Source organism: Cyprinus carpio, chromosome A13 (assembly GCF_018340385.1).
Source record: "Cyprinus carpio isolate SPL01 chromosome A13, ASM1834038v1, whole genome shotgun sequence".
Lineage (NCBI taxonomy): Eukaryota > Metazoa > Chordata > Actinopteri > Cypriniformes > Cyprinidae > Cyprinus > Cyprinus carpio.
In genome coordinates, this window is record NC_056584.1 from 16,024,411 (window position 1) to 16,046,998 (window position 22,588).

At 37.2% G+C, this 22,588-nt stretch overlaps 2 protein-coding genes across 2 annotated transcripts in view; one reads left to right on the forward strand and one right to left on the reverse strand.

The window, feature by feature from the left end:
• LOC109113826 (regulating synaptic membrane exocytosis protein 1-like) overlaps nucleotides 1-3,325 on the reverse strand; it is a 72,956-nt gene extending 69,631 nt beyond the window's left edge. Inside the window, 2 exon segments of the mRNA XM_042768975.1 lie at nucleotides 752-826; nucleotides 2,602-3,325. Coding sequence (XP_042624909.1) covers nucleotides 752-826; nucleotides 2,602-2,768 — 242 coding nt within the window. The 5' untranslated portion in view covers nucleotides 2,769-3,325.
• Nucleotides 3,326-4,281: 956 nt separating this feature from the next.
• LOC122147238 (isoaspartyl peptidase/L-asparaginase-like) lies at nucleotides 4,282-11,833 on the forward strand. Its single transcript, XM_042768976.1, is given in 8 exon segments — nucleotides 4,282-4,402; nucleotides 5,005-5,193; nucleotides 5,293-5,435; nucleotides 5,681-5,835; nucleotides 6,612-6,733; nucleotides 7,367-7,477; nucleotides 10,560-10,655; nucleotides 10,658-11,833. Coding segments are annotated over 7 exon segments (930 nt in total). The 5' UTR covers nucleotides 4,282-4,402; nucleotides 5,005-5,006; the 3' UTR covers nucleotides 10,774-11,833.
• The last annotated feature ends 10,755 nt before the right edge of the window (nucleotides 11,834-22,588 follow it).

Genomic DNA, 22,588 nt, shown 5'->3' on the forward strand with positions numbered 1-22,588 from the left:
TTTGTTTTCTTGTTTTGCAGGAAAAAAAATAATGCGACTGTAAAAAAGATTTTGATTTACAACACAGTGCCATTCTCAGCAGCTTCAGCATGACCTCAATGGGCAGTAAAAGAGAAAATCGAAAACACATAAAGCAGTCATTTAAAGTATTAAAGAATGTCACAACAGCATGCACAAAATGAAAGGGTCTCATTTTGAAGCATTCTTTGCCTATTTCATTCTTTACAAACACTACTGCTGCAAAAAATACCAGCATAGGGCACATCCTTGAGGTAAATCTTGACCTTTCATTCACTACCATGTATGACTCTTACATTTTAAGGGCAGTGTTGTCAAATCCTCATTGTCTGGCATTTATAGAAACTGCAGTCATGACAGTCAGAAAATAACATAACATAACATGGCAATGGTTCTCAATCAGGGGCCGGGCAAACTTGCAGAGGGGGTTCAAAAATTCTTAAAAGTATTTAAACTTACTTAATATAATCTTAACTATATATTACTCTTAAAGATGTACAACACTTGATTGACATCTTATTTTTGATTTTTTTTTTTTTTTTTTACAATACAAGTACTGGAAGTACAGCATAGAGGAACTTTGAATATCGTGTTTGACAAAAGGGGTGGGGGGTGCTGGGGGTTGGCCTTGAAGACAAAAAGGTAAAGAACCACTGCACTATGATATTTATCATTTATTTACATCAAACTGCAATATTAACTTACTGCATGTAAACTTGACTGAGATGTTTACCTGATGTCGTTCTGCTGAGGTGGTTTCTTGTTCCCGACCAGGTTCACTGTTTTTGCTTGTATGGGCTTCTCCTCTCTAAAATGTACAAACACAATTTAGGTTGTGACGGTTAATCTCTCAGAAATAAATCTTAGCTCTTTTGCATAAAAAGTTTTTTCTTTAACATTTTCTAGTATTATCATCTTTCACCAAATGTTATAAAAACAAAACATCTCCTTTTGTAAACAGTTTTGCAATATTGCTTTTAAAGAATGGTACATCCAAAAGTGAAGATTCTGTCTGCAGAACACAAATGAAGATAAATAAAAGAGTACAAAAAAAAATCTTCTTTAATATTTCACAGAAGAAAGCCAGTCATACAGGTTTGGAATGACACATGGGTGAGTAAATGATGACAGAATTCTATTTTTGGGTGAACTTTGCCTTTAAGTTAGCACAGTATTGTTGTGTTTCTGAATGCCTCAAAAGCGTTGTGAGGTCGACCTCTAGCTTCTGCTTTCAGGACAGAAGTTTCTTTGAGAGTGAGCAACTCAAACATCGATCTCATGACACACACACAGCAAATGAAAATGAGAGTTTGTTTATCAGCACACTAAGACAGATTAGTACACAGATTATGTGATCGATCTCTTCTCTCTAAGAGAAATACTGTGTAACTGAGACTGAATTCAGTGATCATTTGACCTGTGACGTTTAGCCAATCAAAGAAAAATGTTATTCATTTTTCTTTCAGAAGAGTTTAGTAAGAAATTAAATAACTGCATGATTATTTCCTATGGGTAATTTAGGACAAGAAGTGGTTAAGTTATTGATTGTAGCTGCTCATTGAACCAATTTAAGATGCATAAATCTAAAAGGTGACCAACAACTAATGTAATGTAATCTTATGTAATATAAGCAATGATAGCTTCTAAATGGCAGGTGGACAGGAAGCCAAGAAACATCTTCACACTCATGATAACAGCACTGATGAACCACAAATAGCCATTCAGAATAAATTTTAGAAACCATCCTAACATGTAAACTGCTGACAAGTGCCTGTCATAAAAAGTTTTTTTTTTTTTGTAAAAAAAAAAAAAAAGCTCTCAGTTGAATACTTTTGCTAGTTATTATTATTACAAAGATATCATTAGGATGATCTAACAAAAAAAGAAAAGAAAAGAAATTGAACAGATGAGGAAAAACATAACGCTATGACTGATGCTTCTACTCAAGCTGTGAGTGATGCTCACACTACAATCAGGGAAGATTTCAATGAATGGGTTAAGGATCCTGATGATCATGATGACGAGGCACGGAAATATTGTCGTGACCAGGCAGGAATCCTGACACTGGTGGTGAATAGTGTGGAAAACATTCACTAACCAATTTACAAAAACATTAAAAATGCATGATGTGTCGAATAAATGAACTAATAATGTGACATGAGGTGTGTGCAGCCTGAAACTAATCCATCACACAGTGAGGTGTAAAACAGCAAGATGTATTGAGTTGTAGATATTTAGCTCTTGCATGTCGACACACCCCTCTCTCTTCAACAGCTATACCTGTGACCAGTCACCTGGCCGTTGATTAGACAAGCTTGTTTCATATGGATGTGTATGAATACACAAATGATGCTCATCCATGACAGGTGTTCATAAGGATGGAGAAAGTGGACATACTTGGCCAGATTCATCCACCCACCCACACACACACACACACACACTGGAGCTCAGGTGCAGGCACCTCAGGTGATGGCTATTGCAAACAGATGCACCTACAGAAACCATTAAGATCTGTTTGCCTTTTGGTCTCCAGAAGCAGCACAAATACTACAGGCGAGCTCCCTATAAAGCGTGACGTCTTACTTGAGCATGGCCTCATCCTTTGCCTCTTCCTCCCTCTGCCGAATCATCACAGCCATGATAATTTTCCTCTCCTCCTCGGTGAGGTGACTGAGGTCCGGTAGCTCTGGTATGGAGTTCTGCGCTGTGGGTGGGCGAGGGCCGCCACGGGGCCCCACCGAGGCGGACATATTTTAGCCCTGTATGATCGGTGCACAATCCCAGCTATGTAAACCGCTATTCAGGACATAGTCCGATGGCTTATCTGCGGTTGTCGCGAGCGTGGCGAACCGTTCATCGTTGCGGCGGGCACCCACGGTTGTGCTTCTCTTCCTATACGGCTCTTTCTCCTGTCTCTCTCCCCCCCACCCCCCGCCCGCCCGCCTGCCTCTCCCCTCCAGGTCCAATTAAGGGTAGTCCATATCTGATCCGGAGGATATGTGCGAGTCGAAAAGGGGGGTCTTGCGCTTGTTGAAGAAGCCGCCTCGGAGCTCGGGCTCTCGGGTGGGATGATGGGAGAAAAGGCGGAGTCCGCGCGGCTCTCTGTTTTCCGAGCTCGCTGCTGCTGCTGATGCTGCCGCTGTCAGGGAGACGGAAAAGTCAATGGGACCGCAGCCCCTCAAGCGCGCGCACGCCTCCTCTAGACGGCCGCGCGCATTTTCATTTGAGAATGGGGGCTCGCTGCACGCGCGCATAGCATCCCATTTCCGTTCTCCAATCGCATCTACCAGCAGCCAGCGCTTTGAGATTCACCGAGCCTGACTCGCGGTTGAGATTGAGAACAGCGTGTTGCAAGTGCAAATTCAGCACGCCACAGACGAGAGGCTAAAATATAAATAATAATGCACACTAAACACAGACTTGCTGCAATGACTAACTTCACATATAAATTGGGACAGCTGGTTAAGGGGGACACTTAAGCTTAATCATCTTTTTCATTACTTATATTTAAAATCACCTTAATTTCACTTAGCCTATTTGCACAAAATTGGCGTTACACACGTAAAAATGAAAAATTAAAATACATTCTGAGGCAAAGCATGTTGAAAGAGGGAAATGTGAAGGCAATTTGTGATTGTGCTGTAGTTTTACTGTATACGGGAAAAATAATTAATCCAATTTTCCCAAATCCTTTTTTGTACAATGTCCCAATTTGCCATTAGTGCCTCTCTGCCATTTAAATCATTAATGGAAAGGAACAAATTTTTAACAATCATAAAACTATTACTTAACTGAACTTGTTGAGATAGGCTAGCACTTTTGGAAGTTGAAATCATTTTACAACTTATAAATAATATAAAATAAATAAATCTATATGCAGTAATCAAAAGATGAATTTGTAATCAAATGCTGAGCAGTTTATTATTATTATTATTATTAATGTAAGGTACAAAAAGAAATGAGTCTTCAATGTTGCTGTGTGAGAAAAATTACATGCATTTTAAAACAGAAATCCATAGCCGTATTAAAGCTAAACCTGCATTTAGTAATTTGTGTTCGCATATGCCATATAGGATGGCTAATCCTAGTTTTTATCACAGACATTAAACGGTTGAATTATGTTATACTGGTTGCTTTGCATATTGTAGTTCTTTCTTTCTTTCTTTCTTTCTTTCTTTCTTTCTGCTTGTATGTCCAGTTTCTAAGCACTGGTTGTAGAGCGTGGTTGTAGTGTGGACTTTTATTTTGGCGTTTTTTCCTTGGCTGCAATGACGTGCCTAGGGTCACATTATTTGTTGTACCTGTTACACCATCTACAGCTCATCCGCTTTTAATGCACTTCTGCTATCTGCTATTTCATATTTCTGTCGTAAGTCGTTAATCGGTGAGGAAGCCTTGTTAAATATCATTTTTAATTGTATTCGTATGTTGGCACGTGCACGTGACAAAATTACAAAAAGACTGCTTTCGATTTTGGTCGTTAGATTTCCTGATGGCTCGCAGAGCAGGTTATTTGATGATGAGTTTCGGCTGATTACAGCTTGTAAACTAAATGAGGAACGCAATTTGACATGCCATTGTAAATTAATTTACATTTTAACGGGTCACTATGCTGATATTGTAGATTGCATCTGCTGAAAACAGTACCTGTAGATATTTATTATGATAGTAAAATTATTAAAAACCACTGACTTATACTTAGTGAATGTATGACATCTTAGGGTCTAATTGGCACAGAATTAAGCTTTAAGCAAATAAAAGAAAAATATTATGCGTATTTTGCTGCTAGTTTGATTTCTAGCTCAAAGTGATAATACGGTTTAAATTAATATGGTTAAAAAAATGTATACTGTATTCAAAACAGCAGCACGATTGCAAATGTGTGATATTGCTTTTTTACAACAGTTAAATACACAAGATTCTCTCTCTCTCTCTCTCACACACACTTTTTGTCTTCTCAATATTATTCTCAATCATTGTGGACAGCTATGCTGCCTGTAGTGGTGGCGCATGGAGGTGCTGGTCATATTCCTAAAGAAAGAGCTGAACTCTCTACAATCGGTGTAAAGGAGGCAACCAGGACTGGGTATGCCATCCTCCAGAAGGGTGGATGTGCCATGGATGCTGTGGTTGAAGCAGTGGCCCTGATGGAGAACAACCCGAGATTCAATGCAGGTACCCATCAGTTAATGCTCATATTCTCAAATTTCTTGCTTAATACCTATACAGCATCCAGGGTAAGTAGAAAACTCAGGTTATGCTCATATGTCATAGGTCGGGGGTCAGTGCTAAATGTGAAGGGGGAGGTGGAAATGGATGCAATGGTAATGGACGGCAGGACTCTAGATAGTGGGGCTGTTTCAGCGGTCAGAAGAATTGCTAACCCCGTGCAACTGGCCAGGCTTGTCATGGAGAAGGTATTATTGTAAATAGCACAACATCTTCCCAAATACTGTACATAACCACCATGGGAAAATTAGTTTTGAGTAATCTACAGTTACAAGAATTAAAAACAAAAAGTGTTAATAGTAGGAATACTAGGCTATATGATATCAGATGCTTTTTGAATACATTGAATGCAATCATTAGATGATTTTACTACAGTTTGCATTTAAAAATACTCAAAGTAGTAATGTGAATGATGTCTGTCCTCTCTCTGGAGACCAAACACTTGTGTCTGACAGCTGAAGGGGCCTCTAAGTTTGCCAGAAGCATGGGTGTACCGGAAGTGCCTGAGGAGTCATTGATCACAGACTATGCCAAGATGCGCTGGAAGAAGAACCTGGAGCCAGATGCCAACCCTGTGGAATGCCAAATGTAAAGCTTTTATGTAATGAAAACCGGAACAGAGTGCTGACATATTGTTTTTGGCATAAGATGTCTAATGTCTAAAACTTCTACTAAGAAGAAAGAGTTGCAGTAATAGTTAAAGGGATAGTTCACCCAAAAATTAAAAGTACCTATATGAGTTTTAAGTCATTATAGTATTAGTAGACTGTCTGCTTAATATCTAATAACAGTTTATTTTTATGGTCAGACGTTCTACTGACTATAAGTAACTTTGCAAGTACGGCAACTTATTCTACTAACCCTAACCTAACAGTCTGCAAATGCTCTAATGAGAGTTAGTTGACATGTAGTTGCAAAGTTACTTACAGTTAGTAGAATCTCTAAAGTGGACTATCGAAATAAAGTGTAACCAATATTTTTTATGTATGTATGTATTTATTTTAAACAGTAAAAACGGTGAAATATTATTACAATTTAAACTGTTTATATAGAGAGAGAGTGTGAGAGAGATTTTTTTTTAAATCTCTCTCTTTTTTTTATAAATGTAATTTTTTTCCTGTGATAGCAAAGCTGATTCTTGTTTATTTAGGCATATACAATAAAAGTAAAGGGTCAATTTTCGTGTACTGTATATATAAAATATGCTTTGTGCTGTCCAATAATGTGCATTAATTTTAAATGTAAAGAAATTGCAACACATGCCATGTTTCTATTTTTATCTAATTTCTTTCTTTCTGATGAACTAGCTACCAGAATAAGTAAGACATTTTGTTTGTAAAGCCATTTGTATGCATGTGTTTCAGGGGCAAGATGGGAACAGTCGGTGCAGTAGCTGTGGACAAAGACGGGAACATTGCTTGTGCCACATCCACTGGTGGAATGATAAATAAAATGGAGGGTCGTGTGGGAGACACGCCATGTGTTGGTAAATCCAGACCTTCTGCTTTGTAATGTATGTTAGGGGCCTTGATCTGATTTGCCCTACAGAACTCCAATGTTAACACTTTTTAGAGAAATCCCGCTATAAATGGCTTTACTTATAGCTGTTTAAACTGAAATAGAAGAAAGTATTTTAACACTGAAAAATTCTAACCTTTAATCTGACTAAAAAACACCTAAGCAGCTGATATGACAGGGATTGAACTCTGACCTTTGGACATGCAATAATGTGTATAATTTCCAGCTGCTCATGAGAGCTTGTTGCCTGCTGAGTTAATATTCAAACCACAGATCAGCACACCACATCACATTACCCTCCACATATACATTCTCTCAGGACACATTTTGACCTGTGGGAATCACGCATGCACACTAGTTAATGATAGAAACAGAGCTAGGTAAACAGGAGAATAGAGACTGCTGGTATTGTCTGATTTAGAAAGTGAGCAAATAAGCAAAAGTGTAAAAAGACAGCTGTTTATTCTCCCTTATGCAGTGAGAATTATCAGGGTTTGCCTAAAACAGGTGAAAGTTCATCTGGAGCAAAAGGTTTGCTGAGTGTGAGTGTGTGTATAGGAAAGATCTCACTCTGAATTTGTGTTTTTTGTCTGATTCTCAGGATGTGGGGGTTATGCAGATAACAATATCGGGGCAGTCTCACCCACAGGTCATGGGGAAGCCATCATGAAAGTCACGCTGTCTAGACTCATTCTCTTCCACATGGAGCAAGGCATGTGTTACAATATCAGTTCAACTTATTCAGCATAGCAACAAACAAAGTTTTGACGACTTTTTCTTATTTAATTTTTTTTTTTTTTTTTGTGAACAAAATTACTATATTTATTATACAGAATATTTATTTAAACCGTGAATAATCTACTTTTTTATTAGGCTTTTTCTCTCTGTAATACTTGATTCTGGTCAGCTGTATGTAGCAGTTGTACGTTTTATTTATTTTTTAATAATATGATACTTTTAAACTGCAAGGACCTATTAAATTGATCAGTGACAATAAAGACATTTACAATGCTACAAAAAATATATTTTAAATAAATGCTGTTCTTTTGAATCTTCTATTTATCAAAGAATCCTGAAAAAATGTATCACAGATTCTGCTAAAATTTTAGCTTTGTCATTACAGGAATAAATTATATTTTAAAATATATTCAAATAGAAATAACTGTTTTAAGTTGTAATAATACTTAACAATATTGCTGTCTTTACTGTGTTTTTGATCAAATAATTGCATCCTTGGTAAGCTTAAGAGACCGCCCCAAACTTTTGAATTTGTGTATTTCATCATTGTCTAGCAATAGTAAAATACATTTTATGTCTCCCTTATTACTCGTTTTCCTACTAACACAAGTTATAATATCTGTGTCTCAAAACAAGTCACTACCAGAAGTAGTACAGATAATATTAGAGGACTTTAATTGGAGGGTATTAATTTTAATATACAGTACATGGTGAGCAAGGAATAAAAACATTGCTCAGATTAACTAGGAAGTTTTAAGAGACAACTAGATTTGGATTGAAAGCAAAACATGTTAGATTGTAATTAAAAATGTAAAATTAAAACTAATAAAAACTAGTTCCTAGAAAAAGTAACTGGAACCATTGATTAATCATTTAAAACTGACACGATTGTAAGAGTTTTGAATCATGATGGGATCAAAATGAAGCTGTCTGGGTTTATGTTGTGATAATGCCCTTTCTATAGTACATTATCATAATTATCATTTTATATAAATTAAAGTTAATCTAGCCATATGACCGTATGATATCTCTCTTCTTGTGTACTGTGCACTTGTAAAGGGTAGTTTTATTATTACTGCATGCCATCTATAAATGTCACATCTTGGACCATAAATCAGTCTGCATTGTCATACTGATTTTAAAGCAACAGGTATATTGACATGAGCTCATATGAACGGTTCGCATGTGTTCATGATTAGCTGTGTGACCAATTCCTGGCAGCATTTTAGTGAATAAATAGCTTGAATTACTGCAGCTACACATTAACTGGAGATCTAGGGCTTCATTAAGATGCTTGACCTCAAGTCTGTTTAGGTAAACATTGCTCACTTCATGAGTCTGAGTAAAAACTATTTTAGTGAGTCTCATACAAAGCTTACATAAAACCACCTGTCTGAACAGTACAGTGCAGATTATCCTGCCTGCACATCCTCAGAAGAACATTTCATGTAACATGGTCTCTCATTACCCAGCCAGTATGTTGTGTAGTGTGAGTTAGCCTTTGTTTTCTGTTGAGGTGATCTGTGTGTCTGCTTTTGCCTTGTGTGTGTGGAAACACAACAGGAAACGTGTTTTTGCTGAAACAACAGAGGTCAACTCTGATCTATGTATGTTGATATGGGCATAAGATCTATTTGGTTTCACCTTCCAATCCTTATGAACCACATAATTTAAAGGAATAATTCAACCAAAATGATTTAAACAGATTTGAAGGAATTTAGCATTACATCACATGCTCATCTCTGGATCCTCTGCAGTGAATGGGTGCCGTCAAAATGAGAGATCAAACAACTGATAAAAACATCACAGTAATCCACAAGAAATCCACACAACTCCAGTTCATCAAATAACATCTTGTGAAGCAAACTATCAAAAAATCTATAGCAAAAAAATCTATGTGCTTTTCAGTCATTAAAAGGGTCATGTGATGTTGCTAAAAAGAACATTATTTTGTGTATTTGGTGTAATGCAATGTGTTTACATGGTTTAAGGTTCTAAAAACACATTTTTTCCACATACTGTAAATTATTGTTTCTCCTCTATGCCCCGCCTTTCTGAAAGACGTCAATTTTTACAAAGCTCATCATTCTGAAACACGCAATGTGCTCTGATTGGCCAGCTATCTAGTGCTATGTGATTGGTACCTTAAGTGTGTGTTATGCAAATCTTCCCACACAGTGACGTAGATATGTTGGGGTGTGTTTGAACGAGGCATTTTTAGGAAGGCGTGGCTGAGTGTTAACTTTTAAAAGAATATCTCTTTGGATTTGAGACTTTAATCTTTGCGATTTTATGGATCTTCTGTATGCACAAACAGCTTTTAACACTCCAAAGACAAAGGAAAACATGAAATCGCAAACTTCAAACTGTTGCTTCCAGGGAAAATACATCCTTCTCTCCATAATATTGCTTTCATCTCGTCTGAATCAGGAGAAAAATAAGCACAGATTAAGCACTGTTTATAAGTGAAAACAGTCCAAAACCATTCTACACAAATATGTTGGCTGATTTTGATGTGAGAGGACAACAGGGGATTGACTTTTTGAAGCATTATTATGGACTCGTATTTTGGCCAGAAGCGACGGTTTAAAGTCAAAATGCCTTAATGATAGATTTGTTGCTTACAAACACATGGCTTTTTGATTCAGAAGACATTAATTGATGGACTGGAGTTGTATAGATTGCTTGTGAATTATTGTAATGTTTTTATCAGCTATTTAAACTCTCATTCTGATGGCACCCATTCACTGCAGAGGATCCATAGGTGAGCAAGTGATGATTTCTCCAAATCTGTTCTGATGAAGAAACAAATTCCTATACATCTTTTATAGCCTGAGGGTGAGTAAATTTTCAGCAAATTACCATTTTTAGAGTGAACTATTGCTTTAAACCATTTGCTTCCTTATCATGCATTAAATGGTCACATACATATGGCATAGAGATCTGGAATGATAATACCATGTACTATTATTATTGTTAGTCCACTGTATTTTTTATATTAGTAAATCACTTACTTGTATGATTCAGTTAAGTGTGTGTTCTTCTTTATTTTATAGGCAAGACCCCAGAGGAAGCTAGTGACCTGGCTCTTACGTATATGAAGGAGCGGGTGGATGGTCTTGGTGGGGTTGTGGTGGTAGATCCAAAAGGAACCGGGCAGCTCGGTTCAGCAGTTTACAGATGTCATGGGCCGCTGCCCAGCAGGGCGAACTCCATTTTGGGCTGTACCATGGTGAACACTTTGTTGAGCCTGTACAAGAGAACATATAATGAACATGTTATTTACAGTATATATATGCATACATGCAAATCAGTGTTTGTGTAAAATACATACATGCCTCATGGCAGTGATTAAGCATTATTATGCATTTTGAAGTTGATCTTCTCTACACCTAAGAGTAAAGCTATCTAAGTCTTACATTGACAAAATAACAAATAACTACTGTAACACTCCTTTTTGAGGACAGTGTAACTGTCCTTAGTGGTAATACTGTATGTTCTCCACTAGATGGAGATATATGATGTTTTTTTTGTTTTTTTTGGAATCAAGTGAATTTAATTTGTTGTAAGGTACAGTGCAAATTTAAAGGGATAGTTCACCTAAAATAATAATACTATCATCATTTACCCACCCCTCAAGTTGTTCCAAACCTGTTTAGGTTTATTTCTTCTGTTGAGTACAAAAGAAGATTTTTTTGAAGAATGTTGGTAACAAAACAGTAGATGGTAGCCATTGACTTCCATAGTCTGAATATAGCTTCAGAATATCTTCTTTTGTGAGTAAATGTTGACAGAATTTTCAATTTTAGATGTACTATCCATTAATAATCCCTTATTAAATAATAATGATTACAAATTATTACTTTTAAACTAAAATTGTAAAATAAATGGTATACGTATTTTGCAGCTATTCTACTACTACTACTAATAATAAAAATGTTTACATGTACTGTAAATGGCACCTGTGAACCTGAGTCAGAATGTCTTGGCAGACTTACCAGACTAGTTTTATAACTGATTTTGAAGAACAGAAATCATGATTAATTTCCTGAAGTACTTCAGCATATCATTTCCTTCTATAGACTGAAAGTGAAAGTATCTTATTAAATCAGCACAAAATATTTTAAACCAACAAATCATGTTTACATTTGAACAAACAATGCAGCAGTTTTATAAGAATCTATATTCTGTGAGACAATTTGTGCCAGAAAAAAATTTGTAACACGTTTTCAGTGTGTTGGTGTCATCCCACTATTTTGACCAATTATGACGGCTGAACTTCTGTTGGAAGGTGAAAATGTGCAGAAAATAAACTTGCTGTTATGGGTCACTTATGTGTTATTTTAAATGAACTGATAACATCAGTTCTGTTGTTTTCATCTACAGTATAGTGAGGTAACGTGGCCCTCAAATCTTAATGCAATGACCCTCATGACAGTTTAAGTACACAAGCTTCTGCTTATTGTGTCAACACACAGGCAAGCTTGCAAGTTCCAACTGTGAATTTTCTTTATGATGATCAACAACCCAAAAACCAGTTTTTCTGCCCGCAGCGGTCAGCTTGTGTTCAAAATATTCCACACGGGAGTATGCAAAACAGCATCAGCTTTTGTCCTCTCAAAAACACAGCCGACAAGTTATGACCTCTCTGTCCTTTAGTCCCTTATTTAACCCTTTAAATGTGCAGGGGGAAAAAACACTTTTAGAGTATAGAATCTCCCATGAAAATAGTGTAAAAGAGATTAGTGTTTACTTCAAGGTCAGTAACCTTTGTTTGGCATAGTGCCATGATAAAGATGGTGAGTTGATGCCACAGATTTTATACCACTTTATAGTTACTTAATTTAAATAGCTGCAAGGACCTCCTTTTCAATATTTTGTTATTTAAATATTAAATTGGTTCCACTCACTCAGTGTCCCTCACTTCAGTATATATAATCTATTTATGGGGACAAAATGGTTTTAAAACTCAGGATTAAGTGTATTGTAGTTATTTAATTGAACTGCATTTATTTTGGAATGAATTTTGAAGTGAATACATTTAGCCATACACAACACAATATACAAAGCAAACTTTATGAATATCCAGAAAGGTTAAAAATAACAGTTATCTAAAGATTAGGATTGGCACGAAATCAGCTGCAATGCACTCATTTTAAATCTATATTTTGCATTTATATATTTAACAGATGCTTTTATCCAAAGTGACTTACAATAGAGGAACTTTGCCAACAATATTCCTAGTGAAAAATTTCAGATTTATTTATTAGAAAGCTAGACTAGGAAACAAGCTAGAGCAGAGGTGAAATGCAAAGAAAATGATATTTTATTAACCCTTGTAAATTTATCATAATGCAACACATTTGTTTAAAATATTCAAATATAAAAGTACAGCGGTCAAGGGGTCATTCAGTGAATGTAAACGCTGGCACCATCACGGATACGAGCGCTTCGCCTCCTGATTGGTCAGCACTCGACAGCGATGACAGAAAAGGGGAGGGCCTGAACTCAGGAATCCGCACAGAAAAAGTCAGGAGTGACAGATTGCCCGTAGTCGGTGACAGTGCGCTCGGACGACAACGAAGTCAAGCAGCCCCCTTTCTTACAGTTGCCATCTTACAAAGCTTTATTATAGACTCTTAACATCGTGTCTACGCTGCAAAAGAGCGACGCGACGCTACAAACTTAAACCAAACCGTTATAATATTAATTGATTATAACGGTCGCTTTCTATTTTTTGTCGCGTCGCGTGAGATAAGTACGTAATTACGCACTTGTGGCGGTTCCCAACAGCTTGTACAAATACCTTGCGCTTGTTTGCTTTGACCAAGAACTTTAGTTTTCGTGAAGTCAAAGACATGATAAAGTTATTTTCAAGACGGAGAACACGGCAAGGATCAGTCGAAGTGGAGATGACATCCTTTCTGGACATTTATACATTTTCTCTCAAAGTATTTGTGCTGTCAGCGCTGGAAGAAAAGTCACGGACATCTGCGAAGAAGTTTGCAAAAGAACGTTCACCAGACGGATCTTTCTCAGAAATACAGACATTCTGATTGTAACTTAGGTGAGTTTGTCAATCTTTATGCTGCACCAAGAGTTTGTAGTGTAGATTTATTTCAAAAAGAAAACTGCACAGTAAAGGAGGTAGTGTCTGCTCAGCTGTGTCCAGGAAATGGCTCCCTTGTGGAGAAAAAACTTGAAATGAACTTAATCTATTTTATATAATAAAGCAAAATGACATGAGCAAGAGATGAATATCAGCATTGTGGTTCGGCCATATAAGCAGGTATTCACCACTACTGGTGTTCTATACTACAGGCGGATTGCAAGTGTTACAATAATTAAGATACATTACTAAATAATTAATATTATAACTGGCCAGTTTGGACGTATAGGCCTATGTCTATACCAATTAAAGAGTTACTCCACCCAAAATGAAAATTTTGTCATTAATCACTTACCCCATGTCTTTCCAAACCTGTAAAACCTTTGTTTGTCTTTGAAACACAATTTTAGATATTGTGGATGCAAACCGGGAGGCTTGTGACTATCCCATTAACTGCCAAGTAAATTACACTGTCAAGGTCCAGAAAAGTATGAAAGACATCATCAGAATAGTCCATCTGTCATGAGTGGTTTTTAAAGTGTAAAGTTATCAAGCGGCGAGAATAAAGAATACTTTTTGTGAAAGAAAAAATAACGACTTTATTTAACAATTTGTCTCCTCTGTGTCTCTCCACATCACTGTAGCGCCATTTTGGAGAACATCCGCTGAACGCAGGCAGCGCTCTTCTGTGTCAGCTACAACACAAGCCATTTTCCATTTCCTGCTCAGTACTGAGAGAAAACCGTTTAGAGAGATCAGTGGGCGAAAACATGGACGCTCTGACTTTAGAAAACCGCTGATCTGTTCAGGTAAAATCAACCGCTTCCATACACCTTAGTCAGGGAAGATGCCATATTTGATTTTATGCAGATGCTGTGGGGTGAGGGAACGTAATTATCAAAATTCACAACTTTATGGAGTTTTTGTCTACTGAAAGTGTCTTCGGAAAGATGTTTTTGTCAGCTGAACATGTGGCATGGCATGTTATTACCGTAGACTGTATAAAAATACGGATGTACTGTCTGTGACGTCACCCGTAGGTTTCCGAAGAGCGTTTTTGAAGCTCAAAGTGGGTGGAGCCGGCTGTTGCCATCTTGGCAGCGCGTCACCGCATGTCGCTCCTGGATAATTGAAAATGGGCAAAAAGGTGGGAGCTGCTGAAACCACGCCCACCTAGTGCGATGGTGGTGACAGCGGTGCCAATCCACCTGTCACTCAAGTGGCCACGCCCTTAATTATGAAGAATTTTTAGGCTTAATATAATCTAAACGGATGAGTTATAAAAAAAAATCACCCCCTCACAGTTGTCATGAAGGGTAAAATTAGCTGTATAGACCAAAATAATTTTTTGAACCAGGCTGTAAACATGTTTTTTTCTGCTATAAAGTTGGGCATTTTAACATGGGGAGTCTATGGGATTGACTCCCTTTTGCAGCCAGCCTCTAGCAGCCAGTTGAGGAATTACAGTTTAAGTCACTTCCGTGTTGGCTTCACGAGAGAGAGCGTGAGGTTGCGTTAGCTTGGCTACTTTGGATGACACTTTTATCCAAAGCAATTAATAAATTTAGACATTTAGAATTCAATTTAGAGGTTTTGTCATATGGGCCTTTACATTTAAGGCCTGTTTACACCAAGAATGATAACCATAATGATAATAATAACTATATTAGCACCCACACCAATGAACATTCTGTAATGTTCTGTAAAGTATAAGTGCATACTGCAGTTTTGTCATCTGCTTCTTTACATGTGTGAACGTTTTAAGTAAATTTATAAAACGCTAAACACATCAAAGAGTAAAAAAAACAACAACCCGAAATTAGCCTGGGTTAGTGCAGGTTATTTGCTTCTTGTTTGCTCTGCTGTGTGCCTGTAATCAAACAGGCAAAACAGCTCAGACGATTTATCATATTACACAAACTATGCGTTGTTTTGACATTGTTGCAGTTAATGCTTTAATGCTTAACATTCAATCATTACCTTTTCGAAATAATCCATTAAACATGTTACAATTTGAGGAGAGTGCACTAAAATTTTCAGTTCCATTCATTTGCGCGTTGTCTCAAGTACACGCCCACAATATGGGAACTAATGAATATTCATGTAAACTCCACCCAATGTAACAATTTTTTCACAGGAACTCTATATTACACAACACCGAACAAGCACGTCAGTGAATTAAATGTCAGTTTTGCATTTTTCTCTGAAACTGGCAGTGCATAGCCTAGATTTATGCTTTCAGTTTGAGTGGAAATCTTATACAGTATAACAGTTAGTCGATCTAAACAGTGATTGTTCATTAACAGCAGTCAACAATGTTGGTACGCAAATGAGTCGTCTGAACATATTTACACATAGCATTTTTTTATTTTGGTCGTGAACTTATGTGCACCCCTGTTTATAGCTATAATTGTCATTATTACAGTTATTGTCCTTGATGTGAACATCCCTTTAATCTTTGAACAGTAAAATATCTAGGCCAGCAGTTTCTTCCTATCTTCTTCACATCTGTGTACATTACATCACAATACATTACTCTGAGTTATTTTCTGTGCATCAGTGAAACAGCCAATCAAATGTAACCTCAGTAGTGCGCAAAGACGATTTAAAAATCAGCAGATTTTGTGTCCCTCATGTGTTAGCATTGTAGTTGTGATCAAATGGAGGATAATGTGTCAAGACCTATTTATTAAACTCTTCATTACTGCATTCGACACATTGAGTAAGTCTTTTTCACTCTTCATTTCATGTTTCTTTTTTCTTGTTTTTAATTCAGTTTTGCACTCATGGTAGAGTGTAAGTGTGGGATAGCATGACTTCCTGCTGACCTCTGAGAGTTAGCGTTTTCTGTTAATCAGTGTTCTGGTGACACAGATGACTTGTTCTCTTACTGTGAGTTTCGTGCTTAGAATCAGGGAACTGTGTTTAACTGCCTGTCGAGTGCAGAGGAGTGTGACCTCCAGCAAGGTCAGAGAGGTCTTCGTCATCTGATTCTGCTTCGGGTGGTTTTGGGTTCCTGGAAAAAAGGAGACAGAGAGTTAAAGCAATGTGAGTGAATGGAAACAAGTGATTCTGTGTGAAACAGAAAAATCGATGTGTTTTCTCACATCTCAGGTGCATCACATTAGAAAATGGGACAGTGTTGTTTTGTTGCATTTAAAGATCAGGAAACACAAGAAAGGGAAAATCAGCACATAAAAGTAGATAAAAATAGTTTTATATTTGCTGTAGTTGTTATCCATACATATTTTTATTTATTAGTATAGACTTCAATTCAGTTTTGAAGAACATTCTCACAAAAACAGTCAAATGCATAACCAGTGCCCTCTGATTTGATAGATGTGTTGAATAGGTAACAAGTTGTGGTTACTGTTAAAGTCAGAGGAGGATTCTAGACATTGACTTAACCTCATCTGCCCCACAACAGGTCCATCCCACAGGGCATATGCTACCATGAGAAGTGCAGTTTAAGTCTGCATTAGGAAAGAATGCTTTGATGAGGCCCTTGATCTAGGGGAAATCAGAGTGCCGCTCACAAGGGTGGTATTTTCACAGTCTCAGAAAGAACAGGACGATCACAAAATCTTAGACATCAGGACCAATGAATTCAGGCTAATTTGAGGAAACTTTAATGTACTCTCAGACTCTGTCTCAGACAGAAGGAGAAAGGATGAAGAGATTTTTTTTTTTTTTTTTTATAGTCTGATCATTGTTTAAAATGTGTTTGTCTAAAATGCTGTGGTGGTCAGTCTAATAGTGTTGCACATTCTGCCTATCATTAACTGAAAAGTATGACATGATCTACCCAACATCATGTCACTCGAAAAACATTTTCACTGTGCAGTATGAAAAGTGTTATTATCAAAGTCGTTCTTTTCCATGCAATGAAAATGTAATGCATCAAAAATAAACCAAGTCTGTCACTTGTGCCCCATCAAAAAAATAGTGTCTCAAAGCTAATGGCAACTGTAAACCCACAGTGAACAAGAACTTTGCCAATAATTGATGTGATCAGAGGCCTTGTTTGGGTGTAGGCTGTGTGTCTTCGGACTCACAGCCAGATCCCTTCCTTTTTTCTTTTAGTCTCGCTCTCTTTCCTTGCTCTCCACCCCTTCCCCCAATTCCCTCTCCCTATGTCTCTGCCTTACTACATACTATGCGGTTGCCAAGTGCTAAGAATCTGCGGAATGTGGGATTGCAGTGGTCTGATAAAGTTTGCTTTGTTCCCGCTGTGTCCTGAACGCTGGGAGGGATATGGGACCCTGGGAGTTTCACCAGAGTCAGTGCAGTGCAGAGCAGACCCTTTACACAGTCTCAACACACTGTTAAGCATGCACACACACACACAGTTACAGATGTGTACTGAAAGACACACACACACACACACACAGTCTCAAAACACTGCTAAGCATGTCTCATTAGCAACCTGTTATTTGTCTAACACTAAATTCTGCTGACTGCTGATGTGTGGATAGGATGGGGATGCATGTAACAAGTAGAATTTACATACACACAAATTTTAATATGTAGGCAGGGTACATGTAATGCTCGAAAAATGGAAGGTCTTTAAATAGTCTGGTCATACTCTGTTCAACCAAAATTGTTTATCAGACAGAAAATACACTTAAGACAGTATTGGAGTCCAAAACGCTTGCGGAGTCCACTAACAAGTTTTTTAATGGTTGGTAAAATATAAATAGTTTAAAAAATAAATATAAATACATTTTAAATATGGTAAAATATAAATAATAAAAAATAATGCATAATAAATATTTTGAATATAATGTGATGTCATTTAAAGTATGTATGGTTGTTATGTAAAGAGTTTAACTATTAATGCAAAGAACACATAAAAATATTAAATTAACTTGCTAGACCCACCAGATTGTGCTATTTTTAAGATTAATTGATATTAAAGTTATAAATATAATCAGTAAAATGTTTTTATATTGTAATGTGTACGTATATGCATGTATATTATTAATAGTAGTTTGTAGTAGTTTAACATTTTGAGTGAAAAGTTGAATTGTGAAGCAAGAAAAGTTTTTAAAATTTGATTAGTGACCTAGAATTAGTCCGGAAACTAATAGTTCTCATTTTTTTACATAATGTTTATGTTTTATTTATTTATTTATCCTAAAATAAAGAAATACTTTCAAAACATTAAGTAGGAAAGGGAAAGACTTAGTAAAAGACAGAAACAGCTGAGTAGATTTTGTAAATGTCAATGAATGATGCAGCACATCTAGTAAATCCAGAAACATCTTAAACAAAACCATTTCCCTAACTGAAAACCATTTTTTGAATGCATACGGCCTTCTGCAGCAATAGATTGCTTCCAGAGAAAAGAAGATGCATGATAGAGAGAGACAAAAGACTCACTCCAAAACTCCTAATGTCACATTGTCAAAGTGAACACTCACACACATTTCCAGTTTCAGAAGCCAGTTGAGTGGAAACACTGACAGGAAAGTAAGACTGATGACAGAAAATGATGCTGATTTATTCATTTTAAGTTTTGAGTTGGCGTTCCATGTGTAATGAGGTTACAGGGGTCACTTCTCTCAGAGCTAGTCTAGCGCTGAAGGGAGTTGAGACGCTCTTGAGGAAATCTGCCATCTCAGCCCTCGCAATGCAGGGGGCCTAACAGGTTCATTTAAAGAGTAAACAGAGATGGACGCTTTGTGATTGGAGGGGGTTGGCAGGAAGCTGCTCTGCTGTTTGGGTTTAGGAGACGTTTGCAGTCAGCAGAGATACCTTGCTTGTGAAGCTTCATCAGATTGGCTTTTTGTGAGAGAGTCATGGCAAAACAAATGACAGCCTCTGAGTTTCCAGTGTTTTCAATGTAAATATGACATGTCTTTTTTGTCATGGTTACCAGCCCTCATAGTGTCACAAACCTAGCCGGAATGACTGCCTCTCCATGGACACAGAGGAAGTGCTGAAATCTGCAGTCTCATGAAGTAACTCAAAGTTTTTAGCTGTGTTTGTCAAGTTTTTGTGTCAGCGATGGCACAAATTTTAGTGTATTAGGGTTACAGTCAGTGTCAGGTTTACGTATCGTCTGCATAGTGGGTAAAAAGTCAGTTGGCAGTACAGGCTACTGTAAACATCCTTGACTGGAAGCTGGTGCTTAAGATGGAGCTTTCAGTCGGATGTTTGCAGCAGCCAACTGCTGTTACTCTCACCCAGAAACCTGCGCCAGAAGAACATGGACACACCCACTGGAGCAAACCATCGGATTATAAAGTTTCGATTGTTGAGGTCCAATTACTTCTAGTCCCACTCTTATAAGGCAAGCTGAAGGACCACCTAAAGTACAGTACATTCACTGGCTGTCTGATACATATTGTACACAAAACGGGAAAGCACTGTGAGGTTTTTATACAACTGCCCTGGGATTTATTTATTTTATGTATTTATTTGTAATATATTTAAAAGAGTTGTTTGGATGTAGCTTGTCAAACAGATACACAGAAAGTTAGTTTACTATGCAAAACTGTTATCCAATCATAGCAGTGGGCATTTACTTCCAAGTCTCCAATGCGGCATGCCCATAAAAACTGAGCGTTTCACGAGCTGGCCTCAAAACCAGGGTAGAAAATAGCCTATTACTTATTGATTTTGATGTTTTTGAATGTAAAAACCACCCAAACGTCATAAGTGGACCTCAGACAACAGTATAAAATAATTTTAAAAAGCCAGTTCATAACCCCTTTAAGTTCAGTCAGGAAAAAATTTTGTTATTTAGAAAATCTCAGCTTATACACCAAACCAAGGTCAGAACATTCAGTCATTATGATTATGGTCCTGGCTTTTAAATGTGACTAAATTGATACCATCATGGTGTTTGGTTCACTGTATTAATATTTAAGTATGTAGCAACATACTTAAGATGTATGTTGTGTAACACAAATGTGAGCCACTGATTTTTGTGCTGCCCTTCTGACTTTGTACAGTTGTTCAAAAGGTAACAATTCTGTCTGTACATGTGCCTGTGTAATTTTGATATGTTGATAAAGAACATCTGGCTTTTAATGCATTCATTTAGGTTCATTAATCATGGGTTAGAGTTCATAAAAAACACTTGCACTCAAACTGCAAAGTGGACCACAATATATGCTGTAAGTCACGTGAGGTACATACGACTAACCCACTTCTGACATTAAACTAAAAGGTTTTAACACCTTCTGGTGTTTTTTTTTATCATATATACGAAACAGTGAACTACATGAACAGCTGACTGTTTCAGCCATGTCGCTTTTGATCCACAGCAGCTGCAATAGCGTAGCTGTGTGAACTGAGATGTGCTGAAATGGATCCCTCTGTGGCACGTCAAGAGCAAACGGAGGTTTGAGAATGAATCCGGCTGAGGGTGTGCTCCGCGAGCTCAGGCGAGAGCGAACATTGTCCCTAGAGGCCGAATGTCAACATCAGAAATCAAGAGTTGCCATTTGTGTCAGATTAACACTTTCAATCATGTAAAACACATTCCACCTGGACACCTGCGGAGCGCTAAGACCCAGATTAGCTGAGCTGCCTCTGCTCCAGGTCACTCCTTCTCAGAGTTTCAAAGGCCTGTAACACAGATCCCGAGAGCACAGGACTTTCTCTTTACCACCTCTTGCATGAAGGCTCCCATGGGGCGTGCGATGAAAAGCACAAAAATGTGGTCCTAAAAAGCAACTTTGGGTCAGCAAAGTGAAAACTTTCAAGCCTAGAAAGTCCAATCACCGAACCAGTTGATAGATTAACACTAAAATATAAAAGCCACTTTTTAATATTTAGAATTTAATATTTGTTTGATCATTTTTATGTGCAGACTACAAGCTTTGCAAATGATTGGACAATGCTGTACTGTTAATGTGTTGTAAATGTAAAAAAAAAAACCTTCTCATTGGAAATATGTGTCTTTGGTGACATTTCTGCAACATGATATTGGATGGCCTCTTGCATGTTTTGCAACATTTTAACCAGTGAAATATCCAGTGAGTGGCTCTAAAAGCATGTTCGGTTTTATACAAAGTAGATAAACATTTTAATGGGTTGGTTGTTGTATGTATTGCGGCAGTTCAACTAAATGTCTGGTGAGTGGTGCTAAAAGATTAATGCTCTGTCGCGTTTGGAAATAATGTACCACTGATACGAAACCCGACCCTCAAACTAACTGTTGTTAACAAAAGTAAAAGTGAGATAAAAACATAATTGATAAAGACACATTACCATTTAGCAAATTTACGATGTCAAAAAAGTTGTACATATGGAGATGGTATGAAAATAACCTACCACCAACACTAAACCAGATCCTACCCTAAAAAACCCTAAAACTAAACACAATAATAAAAAAAAAATCTGAAGCAACTATGCCTTTTTAGCAATTTTATTGCTTCAGAAAAGTCGTACATACAGGCCTGGTGATGCAAATGTCAGAATGTATTAGTTTACAAATCATGCACTACGGTAAAAGTGTTAGAGGTCATGAAGTCATATTGTGCAAGAAACCTCATAAAAATCTGCCTCTGTGGTCGTTTGTGAAAAAGAAAACTCAGATCATTGGTTGAGCTAATGTGTGTGGGTGATCTTAAAATATTATGTTGGGATAATTATTTTAACACTGAAAAAAAAAAATACTTCACCTTTAATGTTCGAATTCAGCCAGTTGCTACAACAAAATATAATGCATGTAGTAGGTGATTTCACAGGTCTATGCTATTTTGCTGTAAAAAGCTCATATTTAAACAAGTGTTTCTTGGTTTAGTTGGCTATCATTTAATCTACAATAACTGACACTTAATCACAAAATAACTGATTTTGTGAGCACCCAGTTTCAGCACTCTGGACAGCTCTCTTAGGTTGACCCTGCAGACACCCTGTCCTGGGGTGAGACAGTCCTCAGGGACACCTACTGTGATAAAGCAAAAAAGTAAATGGAATTAAGCAGGGATTTCAAAAATTACATTCTGATCCCTTTATTGT